At 40.4% G+C, this 21026-nt stretch overlaps 1 protein-coding gene across 2 annotated transcripts in view; it reads right to left on the bottom strand.

Moving 5' to 3' along the window:
- Window positions 1-21026, bottom strand: part of mfn2 (mitofusin 2) — a 179225-nt gene that overhangs the window by 3913 nt on the left and 154286 nt on the right. For both annotated transcript variants that reach the window (XM_047367090.1, XM_047367081.1), the window contains one exon: window positions 19530-19685. In XM_047367090.1, coding sequence (XP_047223046.1) covers window positions 19530-19685 — 156 coding nt within the window. The remainder of the gene's footprint in view (window positions 1-19529; window positions 19686-21026) is intronic.

Genomic DNA, 21026 nt, shown 5'->3' with positions numbered 1-21026 from the left:
TTTCATCATGACATTATGGAAAATAATTAACTTTATCACAATATGCTAATATTTTGAGAAGGACCTGTAGTAGAGATCGTAATTATCTTCCCATGCAGTACTGCTTTTATAGCATGCCAAACTATAACAGGTGAGACCTTGTCATTGTCATTGTATTCCAGATAGGATTCAATTTCAGATTTCAACTTGTCCTTGATTTCAGGGTTGTTTAAAATATTTGCATTTGATCGCCAGAGAGTAGATTTGGTTTTTTTCTTTAAGGTCAAATGTCAGATATACATGATTGTGATCCGAAAATGGACATATACCATTCTTTAACATCAAAAACATGTCAATTCTGGAATAAAGGTTATGTCCTCTAGAGTAGTCTATTCTCAGTTTAGCAGTTATTAGCAGTTATTATCTCTTCCTGTGTCTACAATTTTCATTTCTTTCATATAGTGATTATTCTTTTTATAAATTTTTTGGGGATCTGATTTAACATTAGAACTATCTACCTTAGGATTTAACCGACTATTAAAGTCACCCCCACATATTAATAAGCCTCGACTCTGTGTTGTCATAGTTTCAAGTGCTTGTTTGTAAAATGATCAGCCACGGCATGGTGGAATATAGACATTGAATAAACTCACTAAAGTTCCCTCAAACAAGTTTCAAAGGTCTCACAGACATCTTAATACCTTAACAATTAGCAATGTTTACAAACATGGCACTCTCCCCTTTTCTGTGCCGAACACCAGAACAGGAACACAAAACAGCAAACATAGGTTAAAAAACCAAATAACAAAAGTTGACTTCCTATATAGGGGTCTAAGTGCTAAACCCTGATAAGTCCAAGAGGGTGCCAAGGAAATAACCTTCAGCGCTAAACCAAGAAGGGGGTCCTTGTTGAAAAACACAGTCTCATAAAGCTCTTTCCTAAACCCATGCATTTGACTACTCACCTACTGTCTCACCATTTTCATTACACATTTGGAAATTTAATATATTGGCATGATCTAACTTTCAATCCTTTGTGGTTCCCGGAATGGTCCTCCGGAATGTGCGAAGTTTCACTTTGTAGCTGGTGTGCTGAGTGGAGTTGCGTGTGTCCGCGGCCTCTCTCCGCTCCACACGGGTCCAGAACATCTGTTTAATCCTCTTTTTCAGTGATGTCAGTGTTGGAGCTGGCATCTTCTTAAACACATATCCTCTCATAAGAAGTTCCTCTGCTGGTTCTGCCGCTGAATCGTAGATTTTAGTGGCATCATTGAAAGTCACGCACAGCCTTGCTGAATATAATGTTTGGAATTTGACCTGGTTTTTTTTTTCAACTCCCCACAGACCTCGGCATATTCCCTCCGTTTAACGATGATGGCTAGCGGGTAATGGTGGTCGATGTTAACGAGGTTGTCATTCCACCTGAATCCCTTCGATCCCCAAGCTTTGCGTAGCAACATCTCTTTCGTCCTAAAGCTCAAACGTTTGACCACGATGGAGCGATGTGCTCTCTCAATTTGCAAATCTTGTGTTTCTGGCGGTAGTTGGAGTCCTTCTCTAAGTGGTTTTTCAACAAAAGATAATATGCTCACAGAATCCTTTTGGGACTCTTCTGGAACTCCATAAATTCTAAGATTAGCTTTGGCTCTCCATTCCCACCAGCCTTCTGTCAAGTCTCTTATATAGCTTTAGCATCTCTAGGGCTACATCCTCCGTGTACATACCCTCTCAGTTCTTCGAACTGTTGCCTATTCTCTTGGCAAAATTGCCTCAGTTCTTGTAAAATTCCCGAGTCCGCTGCCATCTTTTGTTAAGTGCAAACGTTAGCTAATGTTAGCTAGCTTTCACCTCAGAGAGTGAAGCTGGTCAGCTTCGCCTCCAATATTCCATTTCGAGCAAACAAAATGCGTAAAGTGTCTTCCCCGTCACTATAAATTAGATTCTTGACATATTACTGTGCTGGCGACATAGCGGATGGTCCCAAACTCTGTCATTTTCCACTACCTGCTATCTATGGATATAAAGTGTTTAGTATTTGTTGTGAATAACTGCAAGTATCAGAATATAAAATAAATTAGTTTTCTCTGGAAATATTTGACATTTTAGGTTAATGTTGGTATTTTATAAAGTGTGTTGCCACAGTTTTTTCCTTACAATACCAAATAATTTTATTTATTTGTCTTTCTAGCTATTTTTGGCATGTAAATTCATAGTAAGAAAATAATTTCAATGGAGTACTGCTTAATGACCATACAGAGCACTTCCACTTTTCCTTGTACATAAAAAATAAACATTTCCCAAAGATTGGCTTTTCAGTGGAGTTGGAACTATTATTTTTCATTTTCTATGGTTTTATGCAGACAGCTCTGCAGGTGGGGAGACCACAGCTCCAGGTTTGGATGCAGTTTCCCAGAAGCTCCTAGTGATCCACTTCACCCTCATGTCTTGATATTGTCTACTTCGCTGTCTCCTCATGCTGTTCTACACTTTTTTATTCATATTAATATTGACTTATAATTATATTATTATATATTTTGGATATCAATTCTCTGTACTTGTCAGCTGATTATCTGTTATTCTAATAATATTTTTTCTTAAAACATTTGGTCTCTGTGTTGTGGATATCTGATAAGAGTTTACATGATAATAATAATAAAAGAGTAAAATAAGTTCGTTAATCAGTGTTTAGTAGTTATTGTAAATGAATAATGCAGTTGTATAGCAGCTATTTTGGCCAGATGTAGGTTGGTAAAAACTTAAATGTAAAATAATTATTTAAATTTTCCTTCTTATGGTTCCAATGCAAACCTAAGGAATAATAGAAGGAAATAATCATCAAAATAGCTCTGAAGCTCATCATCATCCATTTGTCAGTTGAAAAAATAATTTACATGCAAAAAACGTTTGAAGTAGACAAAGGTTTTCACTGTTTAGTGGACATTCATGCTTCACCGGTAACGAATCTGAAACAGTAATATAAAGAGGTAAACCACCACTACTTTACTTAAAGTAAAGCTTTTTAAGATCAAAAACCAAATCTTTAGCTTGTTATTTCAAAATATTTCAGTATAAACACTTATTAATTAGATATTTTTGATATTTGATAAGTGTTTTTAATACAAAAAACGTCAACCTTCAAATAATCATGTACAGTTATGCACTCAATACTTGGTCGGGAATCCTTTTGCAGAAATGACTGCTTCAATGCGGCATGGCATGGAGGCAATCAGCCTGTGGCACAGCTGAGGTCTTATGGAGGCCCAGGATGCTTCGATAGCGGCCTTTAGCTCATCCAGAGTGTTGGGTCTTGAGTCTCTCAACGTTCTCTTCACAATATCCCACAGATTCTCTATGGGGTCCAAGTCAGGAGAGTTGGCAGGCCAATTGAGCACAGTGATACCATGGTCAGTAAATCATTTACCAGTGGTTTTGGTGAATTTCACCATAAGGTTATTATAGCAGTCCAGTTTCACAGCGCACCTGCTCTCAGGTGTTCACACAGTAAAAGCGAGACTCGGCGACCTGAGAAATCAACAGTAATCAAGTTTCAATAAGATGGCATGCACATACAGGGGTTGGACAATGAAACTGAAACACCTGTCATTTTAGTGTGGGAGGTTTCATGGCTAAATTGAAACCAGCCTGGTAGCCAATCTTCATTGATTGCACATTGCACCAGTAAGAGCAGAGTGTGAAGGTTCAATTAGCAGGGTAAGAGCACAGTTTTGCTCAAAATATTGAAATGCACACAACATTATGGGTGACATACCAGAGTTCAAAAGAGGACAAATTGTTGGTGCACATCTTGCTGGCGCATCTGTGACCAAGACAGCAAGTCTTTGCGATGTATCAAGAGTCACGGTATCCAGGGTAATGTCAGCATACCACCAAGAAGGACGAACCACATACAACAGGATTAACTGTGGACGCAAGAGGAAGCTGTCTGAAAGGGATGTTCGGGTGCTAACCCGGATTGTATCCAAAAAACATAAAACCACGGCTGCCCAAATCACGGCAGAATTAAATGTGCACCTCAGCTCTCCTGTTTCCACCAGAACTGTCCGTCGGGAGCTCCACAGGGTCAATATACACGGCCCGGCTTCTATAGCCAAACCTTTGGTCACTCATGCCAATGCCAAACGTCGGTTTCATTGGTGCAAGGAGTGCAAATCTTGGGCTGTGGACAATGTGAAACATGTATTGTTCTCTGATGAGTCCACCTTTCCTGTTTTCTCCACATCCGGGAGAGTTACGGTGTGGAGAAGCCCCAAAGAAGCGTACCACCCAGACTGTTGCATGCCCAGAGTGAAGCATGGGGGGTGGATCAGTGATGGTTTGGGCTGCCATATCATGGCATTCCCTTGGCCCAATACTTGTGCTAGATGGGCACGTCACTACCAAGGACTACCGAACCATTCTTGAGGACCATGTGCATCTAATGGTTCAAACATTGTATCCTGAAGGCAGTGCCGTGTATCAGGATGACAATGCAACAATACACACAGCAAGACTGGTGAAAGATTGGTTTGATGAACATGAAAGCGAAGTTGAACCTCTCCCATGGCCTGCACAGTCACCAGATCTAAATATTATTGAGCAACTTTGGGGTGTTTTGGAGGAGCGAGTCAGGAAACGTTTTCCTCCACCAGTATCACGTAGTGACCTGGCCACTATCCTGCAAGAAGAATGGCTTAAAATCCCTCTGACCACTGTGCAGGACTTGTATATGTCATTCCCAAGACAAATTGACGCTGTATTGGCCGCAAAGGAGGCCCTACACCATACTAATAAATTATTGTGGTCTAAAACCAGGTGTTTCAGTTTCCTTGTCCAACCCCTGTACAATTCAGAACACATTAGACTATAAGTGGCGATTCTACATCGCACTAAAATCCTACTCTACCCTGCCCAAGCTATTCCTAATAAAGAAATGAAAATTACAGGGTGGATTTTACTTGTTGAAGTCTTCCTTCTGGGGCAGCAAGTGAGTGAGAAAAGTGGGGTGAAGAGTTTCTGTGCTTCCGCAGTTAAACTCCAAGAAAGCGGTCAATCTCCGTCCTTTGGCCTCCTTGGCGAAAGGGAAAAATATGATCTGAACGTCAGCAGTAGACTGGAACAAAACAAGGTGGCGAACCGTCTCCTTGAAACCTCTGTGAGGGTTTTTTCTTCTGTTACGTGTTAAACACGTCTTCGATCGGCAAAGTGAAATTTCTGGCCTTCTTATTCCAGAAACCTCTTTCATGAATTTTTCTTTTTCGTTGGCCAACGAGGAGAATAAATGAAATCCATGTGGGACCTCTTTTCCAGAATGATGCGCTTCAGTTGCTGGTCCGGTTTCCAGCGTGAAAAGCAAATGGTTGGCCGTCTCTTTTATATAGTGGACTGCGGCCTCAGAGCTGCGATGCCCCCGTCCTATCAGCCGCAGTGGCCACTGGGATTTGTAGTAACAGACTGTCTTGGGATACAAAATGGTCAAAACCGCCGGAAGGCCTGGTAGCGTCCAGCAACGTGCAAATGGTCCAATAATCAGCAAACAAGTGGTCCAACATTCCCCCTAGGTTCAAAGGGTGAGATGAATCGCAGTCTTTGAAACTACTGGGACCATTCTGTCCTTTGCTGACCAATCAGTCATCCGTGGTGAAGCAGAACAAAACAAAACTGTCTCTGTGTTCCTCAAAACCTATGACTGGGCAGGATAGAGGTTAGCCTGGGCAGGCCTAAAATCTGACTAACTCATACCTTTCTACGTAGTTCAATGAGAAAATACAAAACAATACATTCACATTATCATTACATTCCTTTGGTCATCAGCTTTGGTAGCCCTGAGACAAAGTGAAACAACAATAAAAAGATACAGTACATGTATATGTATATACAGGGGTTGGACAATGAAACTGAAACACCTGGTTTTAGACCACAATAATTTATTAGTATGGTGTAGGGCCTCCTTTTGTGGCCAATGCAGCATCAATTCGTCTTGGGAATGACATATACAAGTCCTGCACAGTGGTCAGTTGGATTTTAAGCCATTCTTCTTGCAGGATAGTGGCCAGGTCACCACGTGATACTGGTGGAGGAAAACGTTTCCTGACTCGCTCCTCCAAAACACCCCAAAGTGGCTCAATAATATTTAGATCTGGCGACTGTGCAGGCCATGGGAGATGTTCAACTTCACTTTATACACGGCACCGCCTTCAGGATACAATGTTTGAACCATTGGATGCACATGGTCCTCAAGAATGGTTCGGTAGTCCTTGGCAGTGACGCGCTCATCTAGCACAAGTATTGGGCCAAGGGAATGCCATGATATGGCAGCCCAAACCATCACTGATCCACCTCCATGCTTCACTCTGGGCATGCAACAGTCTGGGTGGTACGCTTCTTTGGGGCTTCTCCACACCGCAACTCTCCCGGATGTGGGGAAAACAGTAAAGGTGGACTCATCAGAGAACAATACATGTTTCACATTGTCCACAGCCCAAGATTTGCACTCCTTGCACCATTGAAACCGATGTTTGGCATTGGCATGAGTGACCAAAGGTTTGGCTATATCAGCCGGGCCGTGTATATTGACCCTGTGGAGCTCCCGACGGACAGTTCTGGTGGAAACAGGAGAGTTGAGGTGCACATTTAATTCTGCCGTGATTTGGGCAGCCGTGGTTTTATGTTTTTTGGATACAATCCGGGTTAGCACCCGAACATCCCTTTCAGACAGCTTCCTATTGCATCCACAGTTAATCCTGTTGGATGTGGTTGTTCTTCTTGGTGGTATGCAGACATTACCCTGGATACCGTGGCTCTTGATACATCACAAAGACTTGCTGTCTTGGTCACAGATGCGCCAGCAGGACGTGCACCAACAATTTGTCCTCTTTTGAATTCTGGTATGTCACCCATAATGTTGTGTGTATTTCAATATTTTGAGCGAAACTGTGCTCTTACCCTGCTAATTGAACCTTCACACTCTGCTCTTACTGGTGCAATGTGCAATCAATGAAGACTGGCTACCAGGCTGGTCCAATTTAGCCATGAAACCTCCCACACTAAAATGACCGGTGTTTCAGTTTCATTGTCCAACCCCTGTATATAAAAAAACAAAATCAAGGTTCATAGCTTATTCGTCCAACTTCCATTAGGCACTGGAACCTGACTGTGTCATTGGCAAAGGTGGTGCTATGAACTGTGGGAAAATGAATATGAGGGAATCAATCCTGACCTGTAAACGCTTGACCTGCCGTTATGCGGAGGTATCTTAATAAAAACCAATGTTTAAACAGGTTTAGGCTTAAACCATTAGCTCTTCCAAATGATGGGGTTTATTATATCTATATATCTAAACCATCTAGATGCGAAAAGAGGGAGAAAAAGAATAACTGAATTGCAGTACCTAGGCTATAAGCCAGGTGTGTTTGTGGACGTTGCAGGGTGTCTGCTGGAGTGGACTTACAGTTTAATACTGTGTCATAGAAGGTACTTATATTTTTAACTGTTTCTGTTGAAGAAAGTTGTTACTGGTTAGTGCATGTTAGTGTGAGTTTATGAAACATGCACCTATTTAACTAGTCCTACGCACTGGTTTTTCCTTTCCCGGACATGGAGACAAGCTCTGTTCTTGGAGAGGAGAGTTCGACGTAGAACTTCATCTGGTTCAGCAAAAGAGCAGCGGCTGGGATGTCAATCTTTTCTGACAAGCATCCAACCCACTTAATGAAGCTGAATGTCACGGTTAGGAGGAATTTGTTACCTCCTGCTAATTTTGGAGCTGGTTCGACCCAGTTGGTCTGAAGGTGGAACCAAGGTAATGTAACCCCCCTTCACTGAAGCGTCATACAGCTCTCTACTGGTTGATGAATCTTCCAGCCAGAATGCTAGAAGCACTTCTGGTATGAACATGGTTTCCAGGTGTACGCCTTCCACCACTTTGGGGTTGTACGTTTTCACACCTGGGTTCTTTAAAGAGCAAAGCAATGCATGACTGCATCTGGGAGGAGTTTTCTGGATGGCTGGGTGCAGCTGTGTCTCAGAGGTGCCCATGACAGGCTCTGACGAGGCGCTGAGAGGTTATTTGGGCTCCTCTAAGCTGGTGACCTGGATGGTCACAACGGATCATTCGCTGCTTGCACCCAGTGGGTTTAGCACCTCCACCTGGATTCCAGAGTTGGTCCTGGTGGCAGATAATGATTGGGGCCAGCCTGTCCAGCAGGTCCTGGCCACCAAGAAAAAGCTCTTTGTTTAATGTGCACATATAGATGGGGTGCACCAGAGTCATGTCTTCGAGTGTGATGTCCAGCTCCACCCAACTAGTGATGCATGATCGGTCTCGGGTGTGGCTGGTGATGCTTACATCACAAGCTTTGGCCTGAAATGGTTTATTCAAGGAGAGCATGGCTCTACTCACCTCCTCCAACATGATTGAGCACATCAGGTTGATCTCTGATCCTATTTTAAAATGGAAACTCAGTTGGAAACTGTTGGATGGGTGCAAAAAACGTGTTATCACTCATGTAAAAACTTTGTGTTGCAAGGCACCTGCACTATGCCTTCCTCCCTGTGTGTGTGAGATCATTGTTATCTCTGTGTGAACCAGCCTCCTTTCTGTCTCACACACATACACTTTGTCTGAACTGTCTGTTGAACTGTGCATATAAATAAAGAGATAGGGTGTCAAAAACTTTGTAGTTTCACTGCAAAGTGGGCTACCCTTGCTGCAAGTAACTATGACTGTATCGTTCTTACCTCTGAGTTGACTAAATAATACCTAACATTTATTGGTCCTTCGTAGCCGGATTAATTCAATAACCTTATTTCTCTTTGCTTTAACAGTGACTCTGGGATCCGTGGGGGAAGCCTGACGTCGAGCGAAGCACCGCTGCACAGCCTCCATTAGCCGGAGTGGCTGAAAGTCCCGGTGTGTGTGAATTCACACCTGGCCAGTGGGTTATCGCCTTCCTCGGCGCGGGGTGACTCTCACAGGGTCCAGAGAGTCACCAAGAAGTCAACTCCGAGGTGAGACAGTTTTAAAATACAGTTCATAGGAAAAGTACTTAACAGTCGTTGGTAGTGCGTCGCCGGTAAGGACGCTGCATTCGGATGGTTTTATTCCACCGTGAAAGGAATAGTGACAAATTTGGTACAATCCCGCCGTGAAGGGGATTAAAGAAAACGACTGAGGATTATTCCCCTGCGAGGGAATAGAGTAAGCGCTATATAAATAAAAGAAGAAAAGTACTTAAAAGTCGTTGGTAGTGCGTCACCGGTAAGGACGCTGCATTGGGATGGTTTTATTCCACCGTGAAAGGAATAGTGACAAATTAAGGTAGGGCCCCGCCAAGAAGGGGGCCAAATAAAACGACTAAGGGTTATTCCCCTGCGAGGGAATAGAATAAGCGCTATAAAAGTAAAAAGAACGGAGTAAACTGAGCTCATAAAATAACACCAAGTTAACTTAGAAAAATTACAAGGTACCTGAAACTAACTGTGTGACTGTGTTGTGTGTATATGGAGGACTAAGCATTTTAATAGAATCAGCAGGATTCTGCTAGTCCTGTGTTTTCTTTTGCCCAGATTAAAACTACGTACTGGTGACTTTGGAGATTCAGGTCGGATTTCATTCCAGAAAATTAACACCGCTGCGAATTAGTCGCAGTAGAAGGCCGTGTTAATGTCCTCTCCTTAAAGTCTCATGCCAGTGACCTTTTATCTGGGACATTTATACTACAATTAAACTAACATAAAACATAATGGGGAAGAAACAAAGTAAACTAATTGACTTAGAAGGGGAGGTAAAGTTTATGGAGAACTATGTAAAAGGAGCAGGTATGATCTGTCATAGATGGAATAAAAAATAAAAAACATGGGTTTTTGGGCAAATTAGATACAAAGGATGTCTTAAAATTACAAGGGGATCTAAAATTAGAAATAATGAAAACTAAAAAGAGAAAAATAACAAAGAACAATGGGGAAGGGACAGAGAAAAAGCTCTGATTTAACAGAAATATGTACACGATGGCATAAAAATACGGATTTTCAGGTAACTTAATTATCACTGAAATCCTAAAACTACACGGGGATCTTAAACTGGAGATTATGCATTCAAAAGATTCAAGAGACAATAAAAAACCTTGCCAGATTATAATTTCAAAGGGGACTTTTCAGTCCCTGAGTGCTCACAGTTGATAAACAGATTAAAACAAAAAGATGAATTAAAAAAACAACAATAAGAGCAGCTTTTAACTGACATAGCCATAATACTGAGGCTTTAAGAAAAGCACAGGAAAAACTTTCAGCTTAACTGAAAACAAATAAAGGGGGGCGGACTGCCACCCATCCCAGTTTAGAATACCAAGGTAGCCCCAAATTATAAAGACTAAGAGGTGGTTTTAGAGGACGTGGTAAAATAAGTTAAAAGAGGAGGTGACAATGTGGACAACATGGAAACTGTCCAACTGGACAACCCAGTGAACAATGACTAGAGAAGAAAGAACAGAATGTTGTTAAAGAAGTAATCTGAGAGTAAAAGATTTTGTAGGCAAGCATTAGTGAGAAACAGGTGCTTTAAAAATCATTCTATGGTGTTATACTACCAACAATATCATGATAAAATGCAAAAGATTCATTTTACAGGGAAATAATTCCATATTTGGCTCAGATTGTGTGCATTCTTGATTTTTCCTCTTTGAGAGAAGTTAAATTTCAGCTCTGTGAAACGACCTTGACAAAGAGATGCAGCTTCCTGAAAACAAAGATAAAACTTCTGCAAACAGCAGAAGCCTGTCTCTGCTGAAAGGTCTGAAAACAAATTGTAACTCTACCTCTGCATGTGTCAAACTCAAGGTCCGCGGGCCAAAACCGGACCTCAGAAGTTTAGTGATTCTCTAGAAGTAGAGCCTTTTAATATGGTGATTGTGTGCTTGAATGTTATTTTGTCAATCAATAAGCAGTTTTGTCTACATTCTGCCACAATCTGCCTTTTGAAAATGTTTTGAATCTTGCTCTTTATGTATAAAAAAAAAAAAGAAAAGAAAAATTGGCTAAAGTCTGCAGACACAAAATGAACCTGGATTGAAGCTCTAACTAAATTTATTTAATCTGAGATCTTCTCCAAATGCAACAGTATATGTCAGTCTACATGAGATACTAACAACTTCACCTACTGGTATAATATAAAGATCTGATTGAATATGTGAAACAAACAATGATGAAAGTTTTTCAACAGGTGATGCTCATCCAGGAGGAAGACAGTGTTCCTAGGAAATGCAGCTCATTCATTAACAATCAATTTTTCTCCTATAGGTGGAAGTTTTGCTGACTAATCATAGGCTGGATCTATGAAACATTATGAGCACAGACCAAATGACCAAGGTTCTGAATGACTTATGAACCTCACTGACCTGACAATGATAACATGACACTCAACAGACAACACCTTTAAGGTGGACCCCACTAAGACCACCTTATTGATTCTTGGTGAATAAAAAAAAAAAAGAATTGAAGCGTTCAAAACAGACCTTGTGGAAACAAAAGGGGTTATGAGGAAACAATGTGCATTTTAAGAACAATAGAAGTCAAATTATGTTCAAATGTTTGCAAATAAAATGACTCTGACAGAGAAATAAGTAAGTAGTGTGTGAATGTGTGTGAATGGGAATGACTGATTTCATTGTAATGCATCTTTGAGGGACCTTAAAAGCGCTAATAAAGGTCTGATGTTCTGATGATCTTTGCCAAATTTATATCTTAATAAGGTTTCCAGAATCTTTTTCGAAAAATCATATAAAGATGGCAAAGGTTCTACCTGTATTGAAAATACTGATAACCATAAGAGAGTTCATAGACCCGTCTTCAATTTTTCATAATTCTTTTACAAACAGGTTATTTAAACTTTCTTGTGGCCAAATGTCTGTATTTGACTTTCTGTTTTTGTGAAATAAATGTCTGTTTCATGTTATGTAAAAATTAGAGTCCTCAACATTACCATAATAATATTAGGTCAGTTCTCTATGGTAAAACAAAAAGATTTTAACAGACGTTTAGACGTTTTCCAGTCAGGTTCAAAATGATTGAATTAGACTCAAACTTAACATAAGATTAAATGAACCTTAACAGAATTACTGGACTGGACTGAAATAGAGAAAACTTGAGTTAGTTGAACAAACTTTAGTTACTTGAACTAAATACAAAGCTGACTGAAACTGTATGTTGTATCTATAAAACTGGGTAAAACAAACTAAGATTATAAGATATAATATGCCCTTCATTTTTTGTGTTCATCAGTGAGTGAGTTTTTATTTTTAATAAGAACTAAACCAAGCATTATTTATAATAATAGCAACTACCAAAAATAGTGATCTCATTTTTAAATGTAATAAGGACTTACTTTATAAAATATGATAAAAAAGAATAATAAGAATTTGGAAAAACAGAGGCTTTAAACCTCTGCAGGAACAGCACTGACACTGTCGACAATAGATCCTAATACAGGAATCTGGAAGCTCACTCTAGGGTGGACAGTCAAAGTCCATCCAAGGATACATTTAGATGAGGCAGAGGGACAAATACAGGGCTTAGCTGAGAGCAAAGAGAGCAACATGTATCCTGCCCTAGCTGCTGTCCCACCTGAACTGTGGTCCCAATCATCAACTGATGTAGGGCTTATAAAGGGGTTCCCACCATACAAGGTTAAACTAATATCTGAAAAAAGGCCATTAGTCCGCCAATACCCCTTAAAGCCAGAAGCTGAAGAAGGTACTAAGCCAGTAATACAAGATATGTTGAAGTCAGGAATATTAAGAGAAGCCCCTGACGCTACATGCAAGGCATATCACACTGACATCGCTATTATTATCACAGCCAAACATAACTCTAAAAAGATGTGCCCTTTAAATCCAAGTACTCTAATACCTACTGCAGAAGATGGAAAACCACATTCTTATAAAGCAAAAGTTGAAGAAGACACCAAACCCAGACAAGACATTTCTCAAACCCTTATACCAGATTCATGTGTTGTGTTTGTAGATGGCTCAGCATCTAAAGATGAATATGGAAAGAATAGAGTTGGTTATGCAATAACAACCATCGATAGGATAATAGAAGCTAAATCTCTACCCAATACATGCTCAGCCCAAACAGCCGAATTATATGCTGTAGTAAGAGCATGTGAATTACATGAGGGACAAATACTTACTATATACACAGACAGCCAATACGTTTTCGGATCAGTACATCACCATGCTAAGATTTGGCAAAATAGAGGTTTTAAAACATCATCAGGGACAGAACTAACTCATTTCAACCTATTAAAGAGAAAATGTCAGATCTGCTATTTATAGACACAGACGTGCTGAAAGACGCCCAACAGTCAGCAACCAAGACAGAAATAAAGGCCTGGCTAAAGAGAGGAGCACAGAAAAAAGATGACATCTATCAGATAGAAGATAAACCAATCCTCCCAAAAAAGTTATACAACACAGCGGCTACAGTGACACATTGGGAAGACCCACGTGTCAAGGGGGGAATATGTCACATCTGGTAAAGCATTAATGCTACACTATAAATTTTTCTGACTATGCAAATAATTTTTGCAGATCATGCATAATTTGTTGCAAACACGGGGGAAGAAATATTGCCTAGTTGTAATAGATGAACCTAGTGACACATTTCTTCCCCACATATGGTATCCCACAGGTCATAAGGTCAGATAATGGAACTCATTTAAATAAATGTAAATAAATTAATAGAACTAAGTTCTAATGCATTAGGGTTTCAGTTAAAGATTAAGGAAAACAATGGAAGAAACAGGGAGGCCATGGCCCGAATGCCTATCCCTGGTTAATTATGGATGAGAATAACTCCAAATCAAACTGGTCTTACTCCATTTGCCACCTACTGTACATCATTGTATAACTCCACCCACTATATTCTGAGTCTGAGATCACGTGACACCAAGTTGCTGATGTAAATTTGTATTCTCAAAGAAATAGTACATGGCAGACCGTTTTCTCTGCCTTCTGACATGAATGAAATAGAGAAAGCACAACAGGAAACTTCATTAGCTGAGTGGATGAATAAAATGTTGCAGACAAAAGAAGAACAAATGTCCAGTGGTCTGCCGATAATCTCTGCTCCTATCCCACAGAACGACCTGAGGCCTGGAGACCTGGTCCTGATTAAGACACTCCACCGGAAGGATTGGAGCACTCCTCGGTGGAAAGGGCCGTTTCAAATACTCCTGACAACGCCCACAGCTCTGAAAATAGCAGAGAGGCCTTCCTGGATCCATAAAAGCCACTGTAAGCCAGTTTTGCCGTTACAGGAGCCAGATCAACCGACGGGGTAGCAGAGGAAGTCCGGGTTCAAAGATGGCCCAGCGTCTCAAACCGGTGAAGAAAACAGCTGATCTGCGCCCAATTATAAAATGGCTCTCTGTAACATGTGGACAGGACTGATAAGCCTGAGCTTAATTCTGGTAGCAGGACTCTTTCTCTATCTAAAGCAGGATCCACAGGAGGTGATACCGAACCAGAAGAGATGGACATCAGACGGGACCCATCTCAGAACACTGACGGAAGAACATGACGCACATCCATTCCTACAGAATTTCTGGTATTGTTCATGGTGGCATATGCAACACTGAACCAGGTAGAAATGCACGAAAATGAAGGGGACGATTATGATGACATGTTGTAAATAAATCACATCAAAAGCCTGAGTGTACTCATACATTGTATTTCATAAAATGACCTTACAGCAGAAAATCGAAAGAAGTTGTTGCTTAAGTGAAATGAGAAAAAGTACAATGATGACATAAACAGGGCAGATTTTTAAATTCCTTTATTATGTTTCACTGTTTTCATTAAGTATTATTCTTTTATTTTTATGATTTAAAGTATTATTCTTTTATTTTTATGATTTCAAGTATTATTCTTTTATTTTTATGATTTAAAGTATTATTCTTTTATTTTTATGATTTCAAGTATTATTCTTTTATTTTTATGATTTCAAGTATTATTCTTTTATTTTTATGATTTAAAGTATTATTCTTTTATTTTTATGATTTCAAGTATCATTCTTTTATTTTTATGATTTCAAGTATTAATCAACATTTAACTTTTAATGGTTGCCGAGGGCGGCGGGGCTGTATGAGTATTTCCCACAAAATATAATCTGTTTACCGTCCGTGGGTTTTCGCTCATACAAAGTATTTTTCTTACTCGTTTTTATATTAAATGTTTTTACTTGTGATAAAAGGAGGGACTGTTGGATGGGTGCAAAAAACTTGTTATCACTCATGTAAAAACTTTGTGTTGCAAGGCACCTGCACTATGCCTTCCTCCCTGTGTGTGTGAATTATTGTTATCTCTGTGTGAACCAGCCTCCTTTCTGTCTCACACACACACACCCTGTCTGAACTGTCTGTTGAACTGTGCATATAAATAAAGAGATAGGGTGTCAAAAACTTTGTAGTTTCACTGCAAAGTGGGCTACCCTTGCTGCAAGTAACTATGACTGTATCGTTCTTACCTCTGAGTTGACTAAATAATACCTAACAGAAACGTCCTCCTATAATGATCAGATAGTATAGGCGACGTGCATGTCCATTTTGGTGTAGTTTATCTGAGAACCTTGGAAAGATGGTTTGTGGTGATTCTCCTGGAGAGGTCCCAAGGGGTACTTGGAGTTTCCCAGGTTTGTCTCCCCATCCGATCAGGTAGACTCTGATGGCTGTGGAGACTTTGTCCACGCCTAGTCATGCTGACGGGAAGTTTGGGCCTGGTTTAACTGGAGGTTCGGTTTCCTGTTTCCAGGGCTGTGGTGGCATGGTGGCCTGACGTACCGCTTCTGTCACTATCTTACGTAAGGGCTCCTCCATCTCTTTCCCCATAATTCCTTCTGCGTGTCGGTTCCATCCTTTACCATCAGGTTTACCTTTAGGCCTCACGTGATGGTCAGGTTGTCTGTTCGACCGGAAGTGGTCTGGCAACTTTGACTGTGGTTGGTATTTAGTACCATCCCCCCGGTCCAGCTGACCAAACCTGCGTTGTTCCCTGAAGCTGTTCTTATCATGGGTTCTGGTTGAAGGCATTTCCTGATCTTCCAACACAAGGCTGTTCCTTTCTGTCTGTATCTGTAAAACCCTAGCCTCGCCCTTTGATCCCTTGGTCGGGGGAGCACGTGTTTCCCACGCCATCTGAGCATATTTACGGATCTCTTGCATGCTCATGGTCTTTGTTCTGCAATACATAGTAACATCGTATCGCACACTTTCATGAAGGTTGTGGAGGAACAGGGATTTAAAAGCATGTTCCTCCTCAATGCCGGGAGCATTGCGTCCTTGGAAGTAAACAGCTCTCAAGCGCTGGTAATACTCCCTGGGTGCTTCACTTTTCTTTTGCTGGATAGTGAAAGCACCAAGTGTGGCGGAGGCCCGGTCTGTTCACTTCGGCTGCACCCAGGGTGTGTCAGTGCATCCCGCCTCATCCTCGGGGGAGGGAGTGGAGGCTGCTCAGGGTACACCGGTGGGCTTCCCGGTCTCAGGTCCTGGGCCGCGGTTGAGGGCGGTAGGAACCACCTGAATCCCAGAGGCAGCTCTCCTGTCGCCTTGGTGGAGGTGAGGGATCGTGGATGACCGTACTGCGAGTCAAGTTTGAAGGCTGCTCGCCTCTAAGCCTTGAACTATTTACTCCTGCTGGATCCCCAGCCAGGTATCGTTCATGGCTGCTGATTACTGTGGGGTGGGGCACCGCGACACTGAACCTTTTCTGACTATTTACACCTGTTCTGGCCTCGGAGGATGTATGGGGAACCCCGTGAGCCTGGAAAGGTAATCTCTGGAGAGCAGCTTCTACATTCTCCAGATCTGACCTGCAGGTTCTCTCAGGGTATCGTAGGTATGGCTCACCTTCAAAGGTTTCAACCTGTGAGGTGGGTTTCGTTTTGCCCCCCCATTCCTCCAGGGATGGGGGAGTGGCCTGGTTACACTCAATTGTCTCCAACCTATTTCCAACTTCTGTTAGTTCACCTCTAAGGACATTCCTATGGGATCCTCTAACCTACACCCATCTCTAGCTGCAGTCTGGGATGTATCCTCCATCTTTGGCTAAAATGCACAACAACAAGCTGTTCAGCTCTGAACCACCACTAAAAGCAATTAGCAGTAACGCAGCAAGTTGTTCAGTGACCAATGATTGCTAAATTAATTAGCAGCAACACAAACAGGCTAAGCTGTTCTTGTGACAAATGATAGCTAAATTAATTAGCAGCAACACACACAGGCTAAGCTGTTCTTGTGACAAATGATAGCTAAATTAATTAGCAGCAACACACACAGGCTAAGCTGTTCTTGTGACAACTGATAGCTAAATTAATTAGCAGCAACACAAACAGGCTAAGCTGTTCAGCTAGCTGTCTGATTCATATATGTATCTTGCAGGTGTATGGGTTTGCTTAAAATGGGCACACAGGTTTGACCGTTCAAACTGTGTCTTACCCAAGTCTATGCTTTAGTGGGAGTAATCAAGCAAACACACACACAAAAAGGGAAAGAGGAAAGAAGAGAAAATCTTTGAAATAATCCAAAACCAAATTCAAAATAAAATTTAAAAAATGGGAAAACGAAACTAAAACATTCAATGCTGTTCTTAGCTTCACATAAATGTTAGTGCTCTCTAATATGGATCTCTTACCTTCTAGTTAGACAACTAATTTAGTTTTATGAGTCAGATCAAAACATGCTTCACACAATAAAACCCAGCAAAAACGCTTAAATTTTATCCAAAAGTGGTAATGAATGATCTGTAACTTCAACTTTCAACTTAAGTTATGTCTTTGATCATAGCTCGTGGAATGATCTGCCTGTGTTAATGAACAAAGTGATTAAATCAAAGTAGGAAATGCAATTCTCACTAGTGACCACCAGGATGTGGGTGTTGTTCTCTACCTGACTGGGAGAATGTTGGTCACAACTGTAATTACGCCCAGCGGACACAGGGGGCAGATCAGAAACCTGTAGCAGGAATCTGGTTGCTGTGGTAACAGCTGATTGCCCCTAACAGATGCTGGGGGTGGATCCGATGCCTCTTGCTTTTACAGTAATTTAATTTTAAGTTTCACACCCCAAACTACACAACTTCCACCTTGTATCCACAAAAACACCTCTGAAAGATTATTTTATCCTCTGCAGAGCAAATTCTAGTTAAGATATCCTCTATATCACAAACGCTCTCTGCAAAACTCACCAAATTTCACAATAAAGCTTGTTAGGTGAATCCTATTTCCACCAATTATCCTTGGACTGGGCATGTGGGTGCTTAACCTGGGCCTGCATTGGATCTGCCATGTAGGGGTGGGTTGTGGGACGGAGGTGCTGTGGATGCCAACACTGAGTTGGGAACTGGCAATCCAACTCCAAAGTTTTAACAAATTTCCACTAATTTCTGTACTGGCAACTTTTTGACATGCTAGAACATATTAATAAAATCTAAACATTATCAGATTCTTGTCAGAATTACCATTTCTCCTACTTTTGTGCAAAGTAAAACGAATATTTTCACATTTTTATTTGTCTTAGCATACCAAACCATGACTTTAAAATCGAAGTATACACCAAACAGTGATTTTGGTGTACATGGACATTCTAAGATGGTATTCAAATTAACCTGGTTGTAACTAGTGGTTATTTCGTCTCAAACCTGTGTGTCCAAACACCTCTGACAACAAGGTTTATTGACACAACTGCCTCTCTTTTAATATTTTTCCCTTTTGGATCATTTTCAGTAAACCTAAGAGATGGATGTAGATCCACAGTTTCTAAAACATAAAAACTCATCTGTCAGGGAGCGACATCTATACCATGTTCAGAGTCACTGAAATCCCAGTTCTGAATCCAAGTTTGAACTTCAGGAATTCATCTTCACCATGTCTCGATATCTAAATGCAGTGTGTCACTGTCATGACATTGGCTGTTTTATCACTTGAGTTATAAAGCCATTTACAAGAAGGGACAGAGCAGACTGTACTTCTTGAGGAAGCTTAGGTCCTTTGGTGTTTGCAGCAAGATGCCGCATATCTTCTATAAGTCTGTTGTGGAAAGTGTGATCTCTTCTACCATCATCTGCTGGGGAAGCAGCATCAGAGCCAGGGACTTAAAAAAACTCAACAAGCTGATAAAAAAGGCTGGCTCTGTTCTGGGGACTCCTCTGGAACCTCTGGAGATCATTGTGGAAAGAAGGATTCTTCATAAAATGAAGAACATTATGGAGAACCCTGAGCATCCTCTTCATGAGACTGTCCTACAACAACAGAGTCAATCAGAGGATTCTTCAGATCTGCTGTAAGACGGAGCGCTACAGGAGATCCTTCCTGCCCACAGCCATCAGCATCTACAACGGCTCTTTGAGGAAACCTTCATAATATGAGCTATAACAACATTTAATTTCCCTTTGGGATTAATAAAGTATTTTTGAATTGAATTGAATTGAAGACCCCCCTGGAATGCTGACTTCTTATATACATCTAACCTACTGTATAATGTTTGTGTGTGTGTTTAAACTTACCACACCACCAACCACAAGGACACCCATGGAAGTACGTGATGTAAGGGATGCAAGACCTGTCACCATGGTGACCATCAGCTCTTCCTGAGTCAGTGAGCTTTGTGAGAATTGAGGCATGCTGGTGCTGACTGGTGTTAAGGCCATAGGCCGTGGAACCTGCAAGTTTAGCAAAAAAAAGAAAAAAAGTTCAATGCAATCTGGCACTTGTTTTTAGTTATGTTTTTCCGAATGTGGCAGTATTCCAGAGGTCAAACAAGGAAATCTTAAAAACCTGTAAATTTTGGGATTTAAATTACATATCCTCGTTAAAAATAACTCCAAGCTTCTTTACTTTATTCCCAGAGCCCAATGTAATGCTATCCAGATTAAGTAACTAAGCAGTTTATTTTTCAAAGGCTGTTCCAAAGAAAACTTCTGTCTTTATTAAAAGCTAAAAATGTAAAGCCATCCAGATTTTTATGTCTTCAAGACATGCTTGCAGTATACCTAATTAATTGGGATTTATGGATAAATGTCAGAATAACAGTAGAAATCTTATGTTGTCTGATAATTTTATTAATTGGAAGCATATGTATATATATATATATATACTATATATATATATACTTTACTATATATATACTATATATATATACTTTACTATATATATATATATATATATATATATATATATATATATATATATATATATATATATATATATATATATATATATATATAGTAAAGAGCATTGGCTCAACCACTGACCCCTGTTGTACTACACAAGTAACCCTTGAGTGTGAAGGTCCATCAATTACATGAACAAGTTGGGATCTGTCGAACAAATAAGATTTAAACCAGTCTAGTGCTGCTCCCTTGATCCCTAGAGCACATTCCAGTATTTTCAAGATAATATTGTGATCGACTGTATCACATGCAGGACTGAGATCTAACAGGACATTATCTTAAGCTATGAGAATATAATTAGTGACTTTACCAGTGCTGTTTCATAGATATGATGAGCTCTGAAACCTGGCTCAAACTCTTCAAAAAGTTAATTACTGTGGAAATGTGCATACAGTTGACGATCAACAGCTTCTTTTGTTCAATGGATTTATTTTTAATAATCAATTTTATTTATAAAGGATTCCATGAAGTCCCTGCTGAGAGCTTAGGGAATGGATAGCTTCCATAGTAGTAAGTTTGGGTACTAAAATGAAACCTAGGATTATTGTTTATTCCTCTATTAATGTTAAAAAATGTGCTGTTCTAACTTGGCAAATTGACTTTTTGTACAACAGTACATTATTTTTCCAAATTAAGTAGGACACTTCTAGAGCACCATTTTTGCACCAATTTCCTAGCATTGTTCTTTTAAGAACTCAGCTCTGAATTAAAGCAGGGAGCCAGCCTTTGAGTAATTACCTTCTTTTTCAAAAGGGGCTTCGTGGTCTAATGCACTACACAAGGAGGAAGTAACACTATTAACAAGAACAACAATTTGAGAAAGGACAGAAC

This window comes from Girardinichthys multiradiatus, chromosome 1, assembly GCF_021462225.1.
Source record: "Girardinichthys multiradiatus isolate DD_20200921_A chromosome 1, DD_fGirMul_XY1, whole genome shotgun sequence".
Taxonomy (NCBI): domain Eukaryota; kingdom Metazoa; phylum Chordata; class Actinopteri; order Cyprinodontiformes; family Goodeidae; genus Girardinichthys; species Girardinichthys multiradiatus.
Note: the sequence above shows the minus strand (reverse complement) of the source record. Positions and strands in the feature narration are given on the sequence as shown.